This window comes from Octopus bimaculoides, chromosome 4 (assembly GCF_046866305.1).
Source record: "Octopus bimaculoides isolate indiv1 chromosome 4, ASM4686630v1, whole genome shotgun sequence".
NCBI lineage: Eukaryota > Metazoa > Mollusca > Cephalopoda > Octopoda > Octopodidae > Octopus > Octopus bimaculoides.
In genome coordinates, this window is record NC_142931.1 from 38,288,732 (window position 1) to 38,308,651 (window position 19,920).

The 19,920-nt window shown below is 35.0% G+C and overlaps 2 protein-coding genes across 2 annotated transcripts in view; one reads left to right on the forward strand and one right to left on the reverse strand.

Annotated features, from left to right (window-relative positions):
• The window catches only part of LOC106878635 (uncharacterized), a 33,710-nt gene extending 32,375 nt beyond the window's left edge, over positions 1 to 1,335 (reverse strand). Inside the window, exon 1 of the mRNA XM_014927915.2 lies at positions 1,198 to 1,335. Coding sequence (XP_014783401.1) covers positions 1,198 to 1,213 — 16 coding nt within the window. The 5' untranslated portion in view covers positions 1,214 to 1,335. The remainder of the gene's footprint in view (positions 1 to 1,197) is intronic.
• The window catches only part of LOC106878598 (E3 SUMO-protein ligase PIAS2), a 116,861-nt gene continuing 98,192 nt past the window's right edge, over positions 1,252 to 19,920 (forward strand). Inside the window, exon 1 of the mRNA XM_014927858.3 lies at positions 1,252 to 1,300. Coding sequence (XP_014783344.1) covers positions 1,277 to 1,300 — 24 coding nt within the window. The 5' untranslated portion in view covers positions 1,252 to 1,276. The remainder of the gene's footprint in view (positions 1,301 to 19,920) is intronic.

Genomic DNA, 19,920 nt, shown 5'->3' on the forward strand with positions numbered 1-19,920 from the left:
TAACAGGTTTCCAAAAATCAAGATAGATTCCTGGATAGAGTAGCTTTGAAGCAGGACTACGGAACCTTAGTGTTAAACATCTAATCATCTGGTTAGTAATGATTCTTAGTAATGTTTGGATTTAGGTTCAGAAATTTTTCCAAAACCTGCTCTTTTTAAAAATCCTATAGTCAACTTCATCCGAAAAAAAATCAAATACTCAGCTCATTCATTCTCACAATTACCTTCAACCCTGTAGCTTGGCATCTCAAAACTTATTTTCAAGAAAATTCTTGTTTGAATTTGGCTAATATGCAGCAGAGAAATTGTCAAGATTCCATCGGAGGTGTGAAGGCAACAAGTGTCCTTTTTTTCTGAAAGTTATGAGGAAACAAAGTCGATGGGGTGGGGCACAGTTGTATAGGTATGCTGCAATTGACACTGGTGCAATGAAAAGCCAAGATGACCTTTAAAAGATTTGAACTTTGCATAGTGATTTACCAAACTAGTAACAAATGGAGTATATAATTCGACATTCTGTTGTTATATAACTGTCCTTGATGTCTCTAAATATATTGCCTTTGACGAGGAACAATTGAAAATATTTGTAGATGAGGTATAATCAATTAAATATATTTTATCAGAACAACGAGGCAAAGTAAATGCAAGCAATATTCAAATTCAGTATGTTGAGAGAATATTTAAAACTGAAAAAACATTTAAGTAGGAGCTAATTCGTTAGCTAAAACGTTACTAATTAAATGCTTTAACAAACAACGAAGTTGTGGTATTCTAAATGTAAATAACATCGCATCGAGAAAAAAAGTTTATCAAAACAATGTCATTAAAGATTGTAAAGCCATACTTTAAAAACCCAAAATGTCAGTAAAGCCATACTTTAAAAACCCAAAATTGGAATCAATTTATAAATCTTAAATATCATTTTGCCGAATATGAATACAGCATATCTATTATAGAGTTACATAAAGTTGATGCGCCAAACTGAAGTTGTTTCAATAACATTTGCAATACAAACGCATTTTTTCAATGACGTTAGAGTACACAGATATTTATATTATGAAATAAGCTAAAAGCGCTCAGTAAAAAAAATTGCATTAACATAAGTGAGTGTATCTTTGGCAAGTTCAATGAATTATCAATGAAATAGAGAAAAATCTGAGTAATAAAAGTGATGAATTAGTGCGAGGAGACACTCACCTTTGATGGTCGCCATCTTGCCCTTGCACTATCTCAAAGCGAGGCACTTCCGGTAAAAGAAAAAAGTATTGGGTCTAAAATGGCGGACGCGCAAGACTTGAAGGTTTGTGATGATTTTTCTTTTACGCTTCTCTACATGTTTTCTTTCTGTTAACTTTGAATGAAAAGCATGTTTTCAATGTCGTTCCTTTACCTCGATCTCTTATCATTTTTGTTAGTTATCGTTTCTTAATAGCATTGGACCCACAAAGAAATGTGTATGTATTCATTAGTCGTGGTGGTAGTAGTAATAGCCAGTATTAAGTTAAGCTTTGAAAAAAAAATATAACAACAAAACAGCACTTTTTTAAAACTAACAAACAAACGATCGAACAGGTTTTTATCATAGGACAGCTTAAGTACATTGTTCTTGATTTACTTTCACAATTACTGTTACTAAAAACAACTCCTGACTCTTCTGCTTTCATTGTTATTATTAATAATGGTACTAATAGTAGTAGTAGTAGTAATTTTAGTACTAGTACCACTAGCATAGGTAGATGGTGATACAGGCATACATACATTGTAATGACATGGTTTAATATATATTTATACAATATGAATATAATTGTATATTTATACATGAATATAATGGTATAGAAACTGCTTGGTAGTTATTACCACCACAACCCTTTACCCCATAAAGTTAATATGTTTGTCCTTACTCAAGCCTTTTTCTCTCCATTTACTGTTATACAATTTCTTCCACCAACGTGCACACGGATCCTATTAACAATCTAACACTTACAAATTCTACCACTGAAAGTGCTATTTGAGTGTCTCTCTCCCATATATAATCAATCAATCTATCATGCACATAGTCATACATGCTATTCTACATGTGTATACTCTCCCCTCTAATTTAAGCTTCTCTTTATCATTTTAAAGATCTTCTTCCCTATCTATTGTCTGTATATATATGTTGGTTTTTGAGTAGGTTATCATTTATTTTATCTCTTGTTTTTAGTTTAATGTCTTAAAACTAAATAGAAATCAATGATCATACCCCCTCGTGGATTACGTATGTCCTTTACTGTTCACTAGTTAATTATATAACCCACACACGCTTGCTTGTTAACGTGAGTGTGTGATCATGCCTAGTTAATATGTATGTCTGTAGTACACTAGTTTTTTTCTTCTTTTTATTTTTTACAAGAAGCGCCCGGTACATTGCTGTTCCGTCAGTCTGATTATATATAGTCCCGCTCTTTCATTCCTTTTCTCTCTCTATCGCTTCTCTTTGCTCCCAACCAAACCGCTTACTGCTTGACAGGTGGACTACTTGCTGGTTGAATTGATTGCTTGCTTGCCTGCTGTTTGAGCAAGCAATTCTAGGTTGCTAGCTTTGCAACAAGCTCTCTCGCTTGCTTGCTTGCCTGCTCTATAAGCTTTTCCAGCTAACTTAATTGTTGGCTGTCTTTTATAATTTCGCTACTCTACGGTTTTCTACTCTCCCTTTCCTCTATCTCATACTTTCTTCTTTCCATCCTGTACATTTTTTAATTATTGTCATCGCTTGGTTATAAACCACAGGAATACAATTATATTGCTATTATGAGCTAAATAAAAAAACGATACAATGTTTACTTATACATATTTTTTTTTTTTTTTTTACTGAAGATGTATAAATATTGCATATACATTTTATAGATGAAATATTTTTCTGAGTAAGTATAGGTATGTGTGTGTATATATATATATATATATATATATGTGTGTGTGTGTATGTGTAAGATATTTTGGTGTGGAGGGATTTAACAGCCACTCAAATGGTTTGTAGATAATGTTGACATAGATTCCCACTTTCATCTTATTATTACCTTGTCGATGTATTGATGATATAAATACGTTTCTTGCAATTTCGAATCATTAAAATCAAAATCAATTTGGCTGACCTTCCATTCGTTTTCTTCTATTTTCCAGTTGTCAGTGTTTTTATTTCTTTTATCTTGTTACTTTCGGTTTCTTAAAACCTTTGTGAAGTGAGAAAAATAGAACAAAATAGATCGAGTTCCAGTAATTTTTGACATGGGTGATTGATCACTATATGTTATTCGCATTATAAAACAACACTCACTTTGTAGACATTATCCTTTTTTATTTTTATTCTAGTTAAAATAATGCAGACTTTTTTCCTAAAGAATTAGCTAACTTTTCTTAATCTGATGAGACATCGATATATATTATAATTGTTGTTAACTGAACTTTGATTACTCTCTTCTTTTTTTTTCGCCTCTGTGACGACAGCTAGTACTAAATGATCAATCAAGTGATCGTGATATGTTTGTTTGTCGATTAATAATATTTTCATTGAAGTTGCACACAGAGCAGGATATGAATCGCTTCATTAAATCATTGTCATCAATTATGACATTATCTATTAATGTTATGTACCTTGATACTTGTTGTTTATAGTGTTCCTTAAGTTTTTATTTAATTATTTAAGTAAATTAAGGAGGGTTTGATGCCGTTACAGTGCATCGCTTCTGCTCATTGTGCTTTACATTGGTCATGGATATTGTTTCGCGATTAGCTTTATAAAAGACAATCCTTTCACTTTGTCGCAGACATCAATATCAGTTAAGTGATTAAAAAACAAAAACAAATCAAAACAACTTTCAAGACTCTCTCTCCCTTATTCTTGGATGGGGCAGAGGAAGCTAGGATAGAATAAAATACTATTTTCTTAATGTGATTGGGTACTTAAATATTTGCATTGTTGTAGTGTTTTTGTAAAACAGAAACAAAAATATTAAAATAATAATGTCATTGTTTAAGATTTGACCTAATTTGTGTGAAGCAATTTTTATTAGTCTGGCTGCTGTCTTTCTCTTCACACACACATATAAACATGTGTAAATCTAAAATAGAACTGAACTTTAAAAAATATTAGTTATAGAAAGGTTGCTTGAATCTGTTTAAGAAAAAGATCTAGGTTGTAAATTGCTGAATCAGTGTTTTTCGACCTTCCCAAGAGACAAGCAATTAATTTAGATTGTATTCCAGTTTCTGAATTCATAACTGGTCGAAGATGAGTTGATTGGTTGAGGAATAAGTATATTCCACTGTTGTGACAAATTCAGTTAGCAGGACTTATGATAGACTGTTGTTCTCTCCCTATGGATTGTTGATGTAATTAACCACTCTTAGGCTTTATCTCTAATTGTAAAATGCACATTCTTTTCCACTGAGTTATGTAACTTATGTAGCCTTAATCTTTTCTTTCTGTCTAGAACACACCATCTAATGTGCCATTGCTAAAGAATGTTCATGATATTAAGCTTTCTTTTTGATTTTTGTTTTTAATCAGAATTTTTATTTTGTTAGCTCCAGCACAATTTTAGAAACTTTTTTCCTGCTTCTAAAGTTATCAGGCATTATATACCAAACATTAATTTTGAGGACAATTTTTTTTTTTTTAGACATAAAATTGTTTCACTTAATGATTTTGCAAAGAAGGGGGCTTGGAAATACCATTATGAGAGGCTGCTAAATGTGGAGAATAAATGGTAGGTGGAGAGTCTGCCAAACATTAACCCAACTGAGAGACCAGCTATCCGAATCGACAGTGGCTTGTTAGATAATGCAGTTAAGGATATGAAAATAGGGAAAGCCCCTGGCCCATCAGGAATCACCACTGAGATGCTTAAAATATCTGGCAGAGTAGGATATAGCCTAGTCACCCATATAGTTAATCAGATTGTCCATGAGGGAGTCATACCCAATGATTGTTGTTGCTGCATTTTGGTCAACTGCAAAGGTGATGCTTTAGACAGAAATAATTACAGAGGCATCAATTGCTGGACCAGGTGATGGAAGTCACAGAAAAGGTGATCACTCAGTTAATCAGGAAGAGAGTTACTGTAGATAAGTTGCAGTGTCTGTGATGATTCCTCTCTTTATGGTTGAAGAATAATGATAATCATAAGATTGGTCTTTCTGAGACAAAAAAAAAAGGCAGCGCGCTGGCAGAAACGTTAGCACGCCGGGCGAAATGCTTATCGGTATTTTGTCTGCCGTTAGGTTCTGAGTTCAAATTCCACCGAGGTCGAATTTGCCTTTCATCTTTTTGGGGTCGATAATTTAAGTACCAGTTACGCACTGGGATCGATGTAATTGACTTAATCCCTTTGTCTGTCCTTGTTTGTCCCCTCTGTGTTTAGTCCCTTGTGGGCAATAAAGAAATAAGATGAGTTGAAGTTCGGATTTGTGCCAGGCAGGAGCACGACTGATGCTATATTCCTGGTAAGGCAACTGCAGGAGAAATATTAAGTCAAAAATAAACTCTGTACTTGGCTTTTGCTGACATGGAGAAAGCCTTTGACAAGGTCCCCTGATCCCTTATCTAGTAGTCAATGTGGTAGCTAGGGATAGATGAGTGGTTGGTGAGAGCAGTACAAGCCATGTACAGATAGGAGTCTACCAAGGCTCAGTTCTTAGCCATCTCCTGTTTATCTTAGTCCTCCAGGCCTTAATAGAGGAATTCAAGACTGGCATAGAGCTTCTCTATGCTGATGACCTTGTTTGTATATAGCTGAATCACTACCTAACCTAAAGAAATTTCAGGTGTTGAAACAAGGTCTGCAAATCTTAGAGCTTTAGGGTTAATTTAGCAAAAGCCATAATCCTAGTAAGTAGGAAAACTGACAAATCACAAGTCCCTTCTGGGAGATGGCCCTGCTTGATATGTAAGAAGGGTGTTGGTAGAAACTCCATACGTTATACTCAGTGCAAGCTTTGGATGCAAAAAGTGCAGCAGTATCACAGGAAGGTTAATGGAGAATATAGTCTTTGTATGTGGTAAATGTACAGGTACAATAAGCACTAAAAATACACAGATAATACGCTACCTCAAATGCTCAGGTGGATCATAAGCAGTAGTAGATAACTTCTGTTACCTAGGGTATCGAGTTAGTGGGGGAGGGAATCCTGAAAGTGTAGTTACTAGGATAAGAATTGGCTGGGTGAAGTTCAGTGAAAGGCTGAGTGTGTTATATGGCAGTGAAACATGGGCTTTGACTACAGAGGACTTGCGAATGCTTCAAAGAAATGAAGTTAGCATGCTTCGCAGGATGGGTAATGTCAGTGAGCATGCACAACAGAGTGTAAATGATTTAAGAGGAAAACTGTGTATTAGAGGTATCAGATGTTGTGTGCAAGAGAGAAGACTGTGCTGTGTATGGGTGAGTACAGCTGCATAAAGAAGTGCTGAGCTCTAATTGTGGAGGGAACAAGTGGAAGGAGTAGACCCAGGAAGATGTGGGATAAAGTGGTGAGAAAGGATCTTTGGATGCTGAGCTTCACTGTGGAAATGACAAGGGACTGGGAGATGTGGCGATTTGCTGTACTTGATAAGACATGTCTTGCTAAGTAAAATCGCTGTCTTCCACACATACAGGTGTTAAGAGGAGCATTCGGCTGTAGAAACCATATCACAACAGGCAGTTGGAGTCTGGACAGCTCCCTGCTAGCCAGCTCCGTGTCAAACTGTCCAACCCATGCCAACATGGAGAGTGGACATTAAATGATGATGATGCAATCAATGTCTTTATATGTCACATATTGGAATTTAATTTAATATTCTACCTTATTCCCTTAATTATGCTGCTTTCAAAAACAGTTTCATTTGTAGACAAACTTTCTAACATAAGCTATCTTATGCCTCATTGTTATTGTTATTTGATCAAGAAACTTAAGCACATACAAATACAAAAGATAGCTATTACTTTTATTGTCTTAGATAGAGATACACAAATGACACACTGTCTTTGCACTTTATTTCTCACAAGATTTCCACATGATTGGAGCACATTACTCCAAAATTTTTATATGACTTTGTTGTTTTTCAACTTCTGAGATAAAATTATTATTTGCATATTCTAATCATAAGAAAAATCTATAACTTCAATGTATTTATCTATAATCATTATGACCATTCTATAAAAAGGAGTCTTAAACTATGTTAAATTTAGATTTTGTTTAAATCAAATTGTTAATCTTCTTGAACATATATTTCAGGGTATCAATTTAGGATTTTGTTACTATTTTTGGTTTGAGGTTGTGAAAATATAGTACATCTACATAGCTAACAAATATAGAATTTATTTTACTAAGGTCACTTTTGCTTTTAGTATGGATATCTGATGAGAAATTATACATTTTTGATAAGTACTATTAAATTTAAATATATATTATTAATTTTTCTTTTAAATTAGTCCAAGACAGAATAGACGACTAGGAATGATTAATGAATTTGAAATGTAATTTGAATATGAAAAGCACATTTGATGTTGTTTACATTTCTTTGTATATTGGTTGCCATTCTTTAGATTTAAAAAAATTTTCATGTGTGTGGTTGGTTCTTCCAATGGATTCATTACTGTAGAACTCTTGCTAGTCTCACATTTGCTAAAACATTGAAAAAACTTAAGCAGGTTATAATGATGAAGTCAAGTGGAAGAGATGGGGTTAATCCTTCAGAAGTAAGCACTTTTATAGTTAACCAGGAAATGATTTGAACTCTTAACTGAAAGTTATTAAGTAGCTTATGTGTAAGTTATAGATGTATGACTGAAATCTTATAGAACTTTTACAGCCTCTCACATTGATGGTAAATTTTTTACATTTTGCTTTTATTTCATTTCCTAAAAAAGCCACCTGTTTTAGTGACAAACACTGCTTAATTACCTTCTTCTGAAAAAACTTTTAGTATTATTTGAATGACCATATATTTTTATTGGTTGATCTACTGCAAAAAATCCAAGCTAATAGCATGTAATGGTAACCAATTTAGTTGATGATAGTATGGAAAAGATAGGTGAAACTAGTATAGATAGTAATTTGTTTGAAGTAAAGATGGCAGAGATAGCCAAGACAGTAAAATACTTAGCCTGATTTTACTTTTTATATTTCCAGAGTTGATATTTTACCAGTCAATCAAATATGTTCTTCAGCTACAAACAAGTAGCTTTGTTAGGAAAATATGTATTCTGTTTCGATATTAGAATTCACATTTGTTTAAGTAAAAATAGTTACCACTCTTAATCACAAGTCAGTGGTTGACAGAATGAAGAATATCCAGTTTTGAAAGTAATTTCTCTAACATGTAAATACTGAAATGTTTTAAAATTCAACCTATTCATGCTAGTATGGACAGATGGAAAGCTAGGCAGGAGTTTGAAGGATTTCATAAAAAAAAAAGAAAAATGAAAAAACATCTTGTGAAAATATTTATAACATTTGAGATTGGAGCCTGGTGTAGCCATATGGTTTCACCAGTCCTCAGTCAAATCGTCCAACCCATGCTAGCATGGAAAGCGGACGTTAAACGAAACAAACGAATGAACGAGACAGAATCTAATATACCTGGCTTGCTTAGTATCTTAGGATCCTGTGTTCAGATTATCCTGAGGTCAACTTTGCCTTTAATCTCTTTGTTATTAATAAAATATATTTCCAAAACACTGGTGTAATCAAGTGTATACTGCTTTTAAAAAGCATTTTTTAATTTCTTGGTGGAAAAGAACCAGTAAATCAAGTATAAGAATTGTATAAGAAATTCTTCATTGGAGCTATTTTACTTTGCTTGGTTTATTGATACCTTTGTGGGTGACATGAATGCCAAATAGTATAGGCTATTTCTGTACCTGTGTATGTACATGTGTGACCTAGTCATTACAGTGTTGCATTCACATTCATGAGATTGTGGGTTTCATTCTTAGGCCAAATAGTGCATTGTGTTTTGAGTAAAACACGTCATTTCATGTTGCTCATTTTGACATCTGACTTGTAGCACACAATATACCTGTACAGGCAATGTCAATTTGATGAGGAGAGTGAGAGGTTATGTGCAGCAGAAACTATAAATAAATCACTTGTGTAGGTTGTTTAGCAAGAAATTTTAGAACCATCTTTCCCAAACTCAAGAGAACACCATTTATATATATATATATATATATATATATATATGTGTGTATGTATGTATACACATACACACACACATATACATACAGCCACTCATAAAAAGCAAAATTATCAAAGTCATATATTAACTGTTTGTGGGATTTTCCAGTCATGGAAGCTTTGTGCAGTGCATGTGTATAAGCAAACCAGTTTGAAACACTGGGTTACATAAATCAGCCAATGAAATCTTTTCTCTGCATTAACTTCAGTGCATGTGTGTGAATCAATCATTATATACTAACAGAAGATTATGTCTTCTATTAATTTGCCATAGTAAATATTTTGCCTGCAATTTCATCATAAGCTAAACACATCATTGCTAAATTTACCATCATGCTAAATACATCATCAGCAAATTCATCCTCATGCTTTTATCTGGTGGACAATTACATCATTAAACATTATAGTTTTATTTGTAGGTTTGATATGTCATATTTAATTATATCATTGATGGTTAGAGTATGTAAATATGTCGTATTTAATTATATCATTGGTGGTTAGAGTATGTATATGGAATATATTTCACAAATGTATGTGTGCATTTTTCACTGAAAAACTAAACATTGGTATGGTAATTATTTACATTTGACGAATATTTGTCCTCATCTTGTTTATTGTTGGCACAACATTTTGGCTGATATACTCTCCAGCCTTCATCAGGTGTCTTGGGGAAATTTCGAACCTGAGTTCTCAATCCTAAGGTATTTTTCGATATTATTATTATTATTATTATTCAGGTCACTGCCTGAAATCGAACTCAGAATTTTGGTCATATTCTCTTCTGTTGGTGGTTTTACCCGAAGGAGATATTTGTGAAGTGTTGTATTACTCTTGAATACTGTCCTGATGTCATATGGGCCACATATCTTTTGTATCTTTTCAGAGATGCCTTTCACATAGAGTAGACAGACTGTAAACAGTTTATTGGTTTCATCCTCTCTTTTCTTCATAATTGGAGTAGATAGCATGTTTTTGGGGTAGTTGTTGCTTAATAGATTGTGACTGAGCTTGATCATTTCTTCATGGTGGGTATCACGATTGCTACTTATATTCTTTGCTCAATGTTTTAGGCACTGAGTTTGATTCCAGGCAGTGACTTGAATAATAATAACATCGAAAAATACCTTAGGAATGAGAACTCAGGTTCGAAATTTCCCCAAGACACCTGATGAAGGCTGAAATGTTTCAACAACAAACAAGATGAGGACAAATATCCATCAAATGTAAATAATGTACATAAATCCTCATCTCTTAAATATAGAACTGTATTGGTATGGTAAACCTATAAAAACAGCACTACTGTCAACATAGATCCCATTGATCTATTGTCCATTGACCGTTGAGATTAAATTAAAAAATTATCAATAAGAATACCATGTATAGTGCACAAATTTTCATTTATTGTGGTAGCATTTATTAAACTATAATTTGTGCTTTTAAACAAAATTTTCTGTTAATTGTCCCTCTCTAACAATATTTAGTACACTACATTTACCCCAACTGTTTGCACATGTAATGAGCAGAGAAAGTGTAAGGTTGTCTGGTTTACTTTGTCTTATCTCACAGATGACTATTCAGCCTTTCTAGTATTGGTGCTATAAGAAAATGCACCTAGTACACATTATGAAGTGGTTGGCAACAGGAAAGGCATCCAACTGTAGAAATCAAACCACATACATGCACAAGTTTATGAGAGCAGTAGCTCTTAATAAATGTCTCCGATCATAATAACCCCCTCCAATTTATGTCAGCATGTAAAGCTGATATAAAATGACTATGACAGTGATCACTATTTTGTGTATGCCTTTGAGTGAATTTGGTTAACAAAAACTGTAGGAATTTGGCATGGATTAGTATGGCCATCATGGTTGGAGTCAGCATGTTTTCAGTTGTAATGTTCACTTAGAAGGGTTGTGGGGACTTCATCTTGTTCACATCTTATTTTTTGTTTGGTTTCTGTGGCTGGATGCCCTTCTTAACATCACTCACTTTAAGGTACTGTTTTTCATAGCACCAGTATTGGAGAATGTTATGTTCTTGACAAGATTAAAGGGTCCTCACACCCTCACTCTTTATAGAGTGTACTGGGTGTATTTTTTTAACACAAACAGCAAGAGAAGTAGCCATTTCCTCATCATGGCTAAAGAGACCTTACCACTTCATGTCTCTGCTTTCTCATCAGCCTCTTTACAAAGTGAGTAGTATGAGTGATAGCAACATGGATGAGAGTGATGAGAAAGATGCGTGATAGAGGGTGGATTGATAGGAGTACTCTGTATTCTGAGATAGTATTTATATTCAAGGCATTGTAACTGGGAAAGCTGAGAGATAACAGAAATCTATGTGATACAAGAGATGGAGAGATGACAGAGGCTCGGGATGTGTGAGAGAAAAGAAACAGGAGTAGACTCATTATTCCCATGTTGTTGTTTGTTCCTTCTTGAGCCATGCCCAACTCATAAGGGCCGGTTTCATTGGCATATAGGTTCTCCACTTCAACAGGACACCAGCTCAATGCAGGAGGAAAGAGTGAGAGAAAGTTGTGGCGAAAGAGCCAGCAGAAGTTTACCATTACCTTCTGCCAGAGCTGCGTGGAGTTGAGGTGTTTCATTCATAAACACATACATCACCTGGTCTGAGATTCAAACCCACAATCCCTCGATCACGAGTCTGCTACTCTAACCACTAGGCCATGTGCTTCCATTCCCATGTTACTCTGTGATGTAAGGTGATGACAAACCATATAGCTGGGAAGGGCAAAGGTAGAGTGAAGTAGGCACAAATGGTCCAATATGGTCACCTATACTTAAGTTACAAGATGGGTGGGTGGAGTCAAGTGATGAGGGTGGTGATGGAGAATGGAAGTTGTGTCCTGTAACAGTGAGTGGTACAAAAGAATGTTGGGCGAGGGTCAGATTAGGTGTAACAACATCATTCCACAGTTTCTCTCCATATTTAGAGGTTGGCATTTTTATGCAGCATGTAACTATATCATCGCTGTCTTCTTTCTTGCACTACATGTGATACCTCTTATACCCAATTTTTCTCACAAAACATGTACACTTTCTCATACAAATGATATAGATGTTCAAGGGGTAAAATGCTATCAAAGACATTGTCCAGCGCACGCTGTAAAATGGTTGATGTTAGGAAAGGCACCCAACCATAAAAACCATGCCAAATCAGACTGGATGGTGCAGCTCTCCAGCTTGCCAGCCCTGGTCAAACCATCCAACCTATACCAGCTTGGAAAACAGACGATGAATGATGATGATGATATATATCGTTGCTATTATGCAAAAGTGTCGTAAGTTCAAGACGTTGCTTTTTCAGAAAACGGAAAAGTGTCACCTTCCCATAGCAAAACCATTGTACTACACTTTGAAAATTTTTGATACCTTGGCATCTGAAACAGCTGGAGATATGATAGTTTGACCAAAAGAACTGGCTATGGCAAGCAAAAATAAATATTGAAAAAAATGCATTTGGCCAAATTTAGACATACGACACTTTAACAATAGCAACAATACATACATATATATATATATATATAGGCATCCAGCTGTAGGAAACATATCAAATCAAGCTGGAACCTGGTGCAGCCCTTTGGCTTACCAGTTCCAGTCAAACTGTTTAACCCATGCCAGCATGGAAAGCAGATGTTAATTGATGAGGATGATGATTGATGTGGTGCACCAGCATGACCACAGCCACTTGGCTGAAACCCATAAATAAATAAATAAATATATATATATGCATATGCACAGGCACACTCATATGCTTAGCAATACATACCTGTATATATACAAATATACATAACAATTTTAGCATCCATCTTGACCTGGCCAGTGGGCAAACAAGTCTTCTACACTGTGCTGCCAGTCAATACTGTTCTTCATCTCTCTAAGGAGTTTTAGCTCTATATTTACCACTTCATTCCAAGTTGTTTTTGGTTTCCCTCTTCAACAGGCTCCATATGGGTTTGTGTATGTGTATATGTTTGGGTGTATGTGCGAATTGATGTGAATATTGACATCCCATCACTTTACTTGTCACTGCTGCTACTAGGATGTTTATGTTCCTTATTGTCATTATGATTGCTCACTACATTTAAAGACCTGTGGTATAAAAAAATCCCTTACTTGTAAAACAATATTTCAAAATTGTAATTGTCCAAAACATGCTAGCATAGAAATAGATATGCTGTAAAGACTGAATGGAGCCCTCTATCTCTAATTATTTCACACACACCCTGTATCTTTATCTTGCTTCAGTGTATTTTACTAAGTGAAATATAGTGAGTAACTAAAGCTAAAGTCAATAATTATAGCATAAGTTTTCAATTACACTGTATCAAAAAATTAATTTTAGTACACTATCTTGTTTGTTTATGAATATGTGTATATATTATGTGTGTGTGTGTGTTTATGTAAATTATTTATTTGGGATATTTCTAAACAGCCACTTAAGCAACCAGGAAAGGATATTGGAAGTGTCATTCAACATAAAAACAATGACAGATATCTGAAATAAATACGGAAAACATGCATAGACATGAATATTGTTAACAATGAGATTACATATATATAACACAAGCATGGGTTTGGGTGATTAAGAAGTTTACTTTTCAGTTAGTGTATAAACCCATGTAATTTACACACTTTGTTTTCGCAAAAACAAAAATAAACCTTAGTGGGTGCGTAAATTACATGAGATCTTTTCCAGAATGTTTTTAGAAATTTTTTTTGTTGAAAAATGATGTACAAAACATAAACATTCGTACGGGAAGTTGACTCATTTAATGTCAGAATAGGTTTTTACAGAAAAAATATAATAATGAAGTTGACTTCTTACCACCAACCACTTTACAGAGTGTACCAGGTGCTTTTTACATGGTGTTGGCTCTATTGAGGTCACCAAGTAACGTGCAAGATGAGACCTCCACCTTCAACTTAAGGAGAAGTAATATTGATGGAGATGGCTTTATGCTAGGTGATGAGGGACCTAAACAGGTGTCTTGTAGGAAGATATATGGTTACTTCAGTTGAAAAATAAAGAGAATGGTGAGGAAGATGTCAGAACATACCTTCAAGTTACAGGCAAATGACTACAGTAATCCCTTGCCATATCATGGCTCACCTATTGCAGTTTATTATTTAAGCTTACATCGATTCCTCCCTGGTGTTGTTTTACATTTATAATAAAATAAATATATACAAATTATAAAAGTAAAAAAAAAAATATACAGTACTGTTTCTACTTTGTTAATTTTCACTTATCACAGTGGGGTTTGGGACATAACACCCGCGATAGCCGAAGGATTACTGTATAAGGAAAGTGGTATGGATGGCTATGTGTGTGAAGAGGGTGGAAAGCTCCTAGAGTTCTGTGATGCAGTTGATCTAACAATTTGCAACACGCATTTCAAAAATTGGTCAGCACCTCAACACCTACCAGCCTGATGAGCATGCAAGTCAGATGTCATTCTCACCAGGTAACATGATAGAACAAATTAGTAAGTAATCACTCCAGCGTCAAAGCTAGACAGAAGACAACATGGAAACTAAGAGATCCAGCAGTTGGTCATAGATTTAGAGAAATACTAAATGATGCGTATTACTAAGTAGGAGGAATTGGATATCTATATCAATGATGACTACTGGGAGTTACTGCAAGATAATCTGCTGAGGGTTACAGAGTAGATGTGTGGCTTGTGTAAGGTTGTAGCTAAACTGAAGGTGATGTGGTGGTGGAATGATATAGTAGATAGAGCTGTAAAAGCTAAGAGACAGGCTTAGAAAATATGGCAGGAAGGTGGTAGTAGAGAGCATTATCAAGTAGCTAGAAGAGAAACTGTGTCAGGTATACTTTAAGTAGGTAAGAAGTTGGGAAAAAGAAATTTGCACATGTTCTGTGGCATGAGGATCAAAGGCAAAAAGGTGTTCAGGATTGAAAGACAGTGTGTTAGAGAGAACAGTGATGTCATTGGAGAGAAGTGTATATGAAAATGATAGAGGCACACTTGCCATTGCCATTGATGTCAAGAAAGAGGCATAGTAGCTGTTGAATGTGGAGAATGCTTTGGATAAAAAGGGGTTACCTAAACTGACCCTACAAAGCAATTTAATACATGTAGATAGGCAAAGCTCAGCAAATCTATTGGGAGTTACATATATGGATCAAAACAGTTGGATTCAAATTCATTGGTACCCTTGAGTTTCAAGCGTGATGCTAGTCGTCAGGAAATGGCTGATGACTAGCATCACGCTTGAAACTCAAGAGTACCAACAAATTTGAATCAAACTGTTTTGATCCATACACATATATATATAAATAAACAATCCTCACATTACAGAATCTTGTGCATGTGGAAATTGTACAGTATGACCACAAGTTTTGTGATACAGTCTGTAATTTCACCCTTACAAGAACTTGGGTAACTTTTTATAAATTAAAAAATATAACCATTACATTTCAGTGTATATTTTCTTGGGTCACAATAATGAATATCTGTTTATCTCTGTTATATATATATATATATAAACTTCTTCTTTCTATATATATCTCACTATGCAATCACCATTATCAAAAACCAATACCACTCTAACACCATCATTTGAATAACCAACTGGCAATAATATTCTCAGCATGATAGCAGTGTCTGTAGCTACATATGCTTTATATCAACACAATAGTGTGTGTGGAATTTTGCTGTCTCAAATTAGAGCTGCAAGGAGTGAAGTGTCCATAAATCGGGTAACCCTTCAACTCTCTGTAACCATACGGTACTTCCTCCGGCCTCCCTCCTTTACTTTTTCATCTTATCATTTATATTCTTACATCCATAGGAATAGAGTAATTTCTTGCTCTTACAAAGAAATTCTTTCCTGATGTTATTATTTTTGCTACATATTTGTTGATTGCCACCACTGTTGGATATATCTATAATTTAAGATGTCTGGAAAGAAGCTACCAAGTGGAACTATAGGCAGTAGTGTGTTAAAGAAATGTAAAAGAATTACATTGGATATTAAACTTGAGGTTTTAAAAAGGCTCAATGCTGTGGAGAAAATCAGCCACATTACAAAAACATTAAAGTGCTCAAGAAGCTACTCAGTTGACTGCTCTGACCTTTTACCGCAAACCTTATATGATGCTTAAAACAGAACAAGTCTTGAGTGAATGGATTGAGGATCAGACTTAATGTAATGAGCTGATAAACACATTTTGCATTAGCAAAATGAGTATGTGTATGATGAAAAAGCCAGAAGCAACTCAAAATATCCATTCTGTTTGTAAGTAATAGTGCTTGAACAAAAGAAGTTGCAGAAGATAGTTTGAAAAGTTCAAAAATGGTGATTTCAGCTAAAAGAGAGAGGTCACAAACAGGATGCTCTGTTGAATTTGATCATTAGCTTCTTTTGTCAGAACTTGAGAAGAATAATGTGTTAGTTTAACGTCCGCTTACCATGTTAGCATGGGTTGGACGATTTGACTGAGGACTGGCGAACCAGATAGCTGCACCAGGCTCCAATCTGATCTGGCAGAGTTTCTACAGCTGGATGCCCTTCCTAACGCCAACCACTCCGAGAGTGTAGTGGGTGCTTTTACGTGCCATCGGCATGAGGGCCAGTCAGGTGGTACTGGCAACGGCCAGTATTTTACATGCCACCTGCACAGGAGCTTGTCCAACGGCACTGGCAATGACCTCGCTCAAATGTTTTCTAACGTACCACCAGCACAAGTGCCAGTAAGGCGACGCTGGTAACGATCACGCACAAATAGTGCTATTTACGTGCCACAGGCACGGAAGCCAGACGGCTGCTCTGGCAATAATCATGCTCGGACGGTGCTGTTAGTGCTTCACTGGCATAGATGCCAGTCATCGAATATGGTTCGATTTCGATTTCATTTGCCCCAACAGGTCTTTGCAAGCAGAGTTTAGTGTCCAATGAAGGAGAGGTTGGCATGGGTGTCAGTTGTCGAATTTGATTGTGGTCGTTTAACAGGTCGTCAGTTGTTCTAGTACTGAAGACTGACTTCCAATGCTGATCTTGTTGCTATTGTTTAGTTGTGGTAAGGGTAGTAGCAGTAAAACATAATGATGATGATAGGTCACTTGTGGTATTGCAAAGAAATGACAAAGTGGATAGCCAAACTCTGAAGGGCTCTTGATTGTAGAGTTGAATAGTTCATTGATTGTGCTAGTACCGAGGAGTGGCTTTGGCTCTTGTTTATATGTAAAATTTTAATGTTGAGGAAGTTTTAGTTCAGTAATATATCTTTCTAGCAATTTGTGGCAGGAGAAGGGGTTTTTTTTAAAATTTAGTTTTGTTCTTTGTTCTTATTTTGTGATGAAACCTAACTTCAAGCAACTTTTTATAGATCAATTTTTAAACACTATTTTCCAAGCCTGAGAAAGGTAAGTAGGGGTGCAATAGTGAATTTTGCACCCCAACAAAATTTTAGGGAGTGCAAGTGCACCCCCTGTTCCCAGGCCTTTTGATATCAATGTGTATGAATAGTTCATACCTAGATTATGTAGTTATATATCTCACATAGATACCATATCTAATTGGAATCCATCTGTACTGAGCAGTGTTGCTGATTCACTCATGCTAACTTACATGTCATTAACATTATAATTTTAATGTCCACTTTTCCATGTTCACTTGAATCAGATGAAATTTGTTGGAGCAGATCTCCTCTGGCCAGATGCACTCTTTCTGTGGCCAACTTTTAGCTGTTTCCTGGTATTTTTTGACATGGTCATAAAAACAACATCACATGACATAATTTTTGAATGTATAGAGCGGTGGCCCTCAAACTGTGTGCTGTAAGGAGTATTTCAGTATGAAGCAGGTTTCTCAAAAAATGCAAACATGTAGTTTTAGGTTCAGTCTCATTGCATGACACCTTGAGCAAATGTGTTCCATTATAGTTCAATAGTTCAAATGTGTTCCACTATAGTGAACAGTACAACAGCTGGACATGGTTTCATGGAAGATTGCAAACTAATACATGACAGTGACATTTGTTTACAACAAGTGTGCAATGTCAAGATAAGGACACACTCTTATATATACATGCATGTGCATACACACACATGCTCTCATATATGCATGCATACATATATTCGCATACACATAATGGGCTTCTTTCAGTTTTCATCACCCAAAGCCACTCTCAGAATTCTGGTTGGCTTGGAACTATAGTGGAACACATTTGCTCAAAGTGTCATGCAATGAGACTGAACCTAAAACTACATGTTTGCATTTTTTGAGAAACCTGCTTCACACTGAATACTCCTTACAGCACACAGTTTGAGGGCCACTGCTCTATACTTTCAAAAATTCTGTCTTGTGATGTTGTTTTTATGACCATGTCAAAAAATACCAGGATTAATGCACAAGTATACATGAACTCTAGATTTGATTAAAGGAAATGAAAATTCACTGCATGCAAAACAAATTTTGTGAAGCAACTCACTAACCGATCCACCTTAATATCAAGCAAAGCTAAGTGAGGTGAGGTGAATTGTTTTATCCTATTCAAGACTAAAAAAAAATTGAAGAACAAGAAGTCTGTTACTAGTTAATATTTACTCACAATGGACCATGGCTTATTAAATTCACAATTACAGTAATGAAGATGAGAAATGAGAGATTTTGAAAGATGCCTTTGTGAAAGTAACATGGCTATAATAATTTCTTGGATGGAAATAAAGTTTTATAGGTAATAGTAGTAAGACCCAATCAAATAGACAATTTACTAGTAGAATAGGTCACAAGAACAGCAATATTCAATTACAATTGTAAAGTGTTAGACAAAAAAAAAAATTTCAGAATAAATGGATACCATTATATCGTTCAATTATTACCAGTGATAAAGAAAACAGTGAGACAAGGAAGTATCACAGAGGCTTTATATATATATATATATATATATATATATATATATATATATATATATATATAAATAAAATGTTTTGTGGAAACACTAGAGGCAGGTGGGATGTTGGAGAGATGTGTCTGAAGATAGTGAATAAAACAATTAAGAATACGGAAAGCAGAAGCTCCTTTAGAGTTAATGTTCCATTAGTCAGTCGCTTAGTTAATAAATTCACACTAAAGTTATTATCCATACTGATTGGTATGTTACTGCCAATATGAACTGCTGCAAATGTAAAGATACACTTGAGAGAGGAAATGTCAAGGTTCTTAAAGATGGTAGAGAGTAGAAATTTTTAATTAACTTTATGTTAAAAATTTTTTACTTGCATCTTATTTTGGAATCTACAAATGAACAAAGTCATAATGCTATCGGCAATATTGATGTATTTTCAGTTTAAAATATGATTTCAGTATTTTTAGATTTCTACATCTCATCATTATCATTTTGTCTGCTTTTCATGCTGGTATGGGTCAGATAGGCTGCCACAATCCAAGACAGTTCTTTATCAGAGTTACCCCCAAGATTACATAGAGGATCACATATCACTTTTGTTTTAGTTTTGGCACAGTTTCTGTCTGGATGCTACTTGTCATTGACCACTTTGTAGAGTACCGAGTGTATATTATTATGACCCCAGCACCAGTGAGATTACTTTATACCCAGTAACACTAAAGAGCCCTCTCTAATCTAAGATGTGTTCATTCATCCAAAGTATAAACCAGAATGGTGAACAGAGAAATTGATGACAGAAGAGCCAGGCTAGAGAGA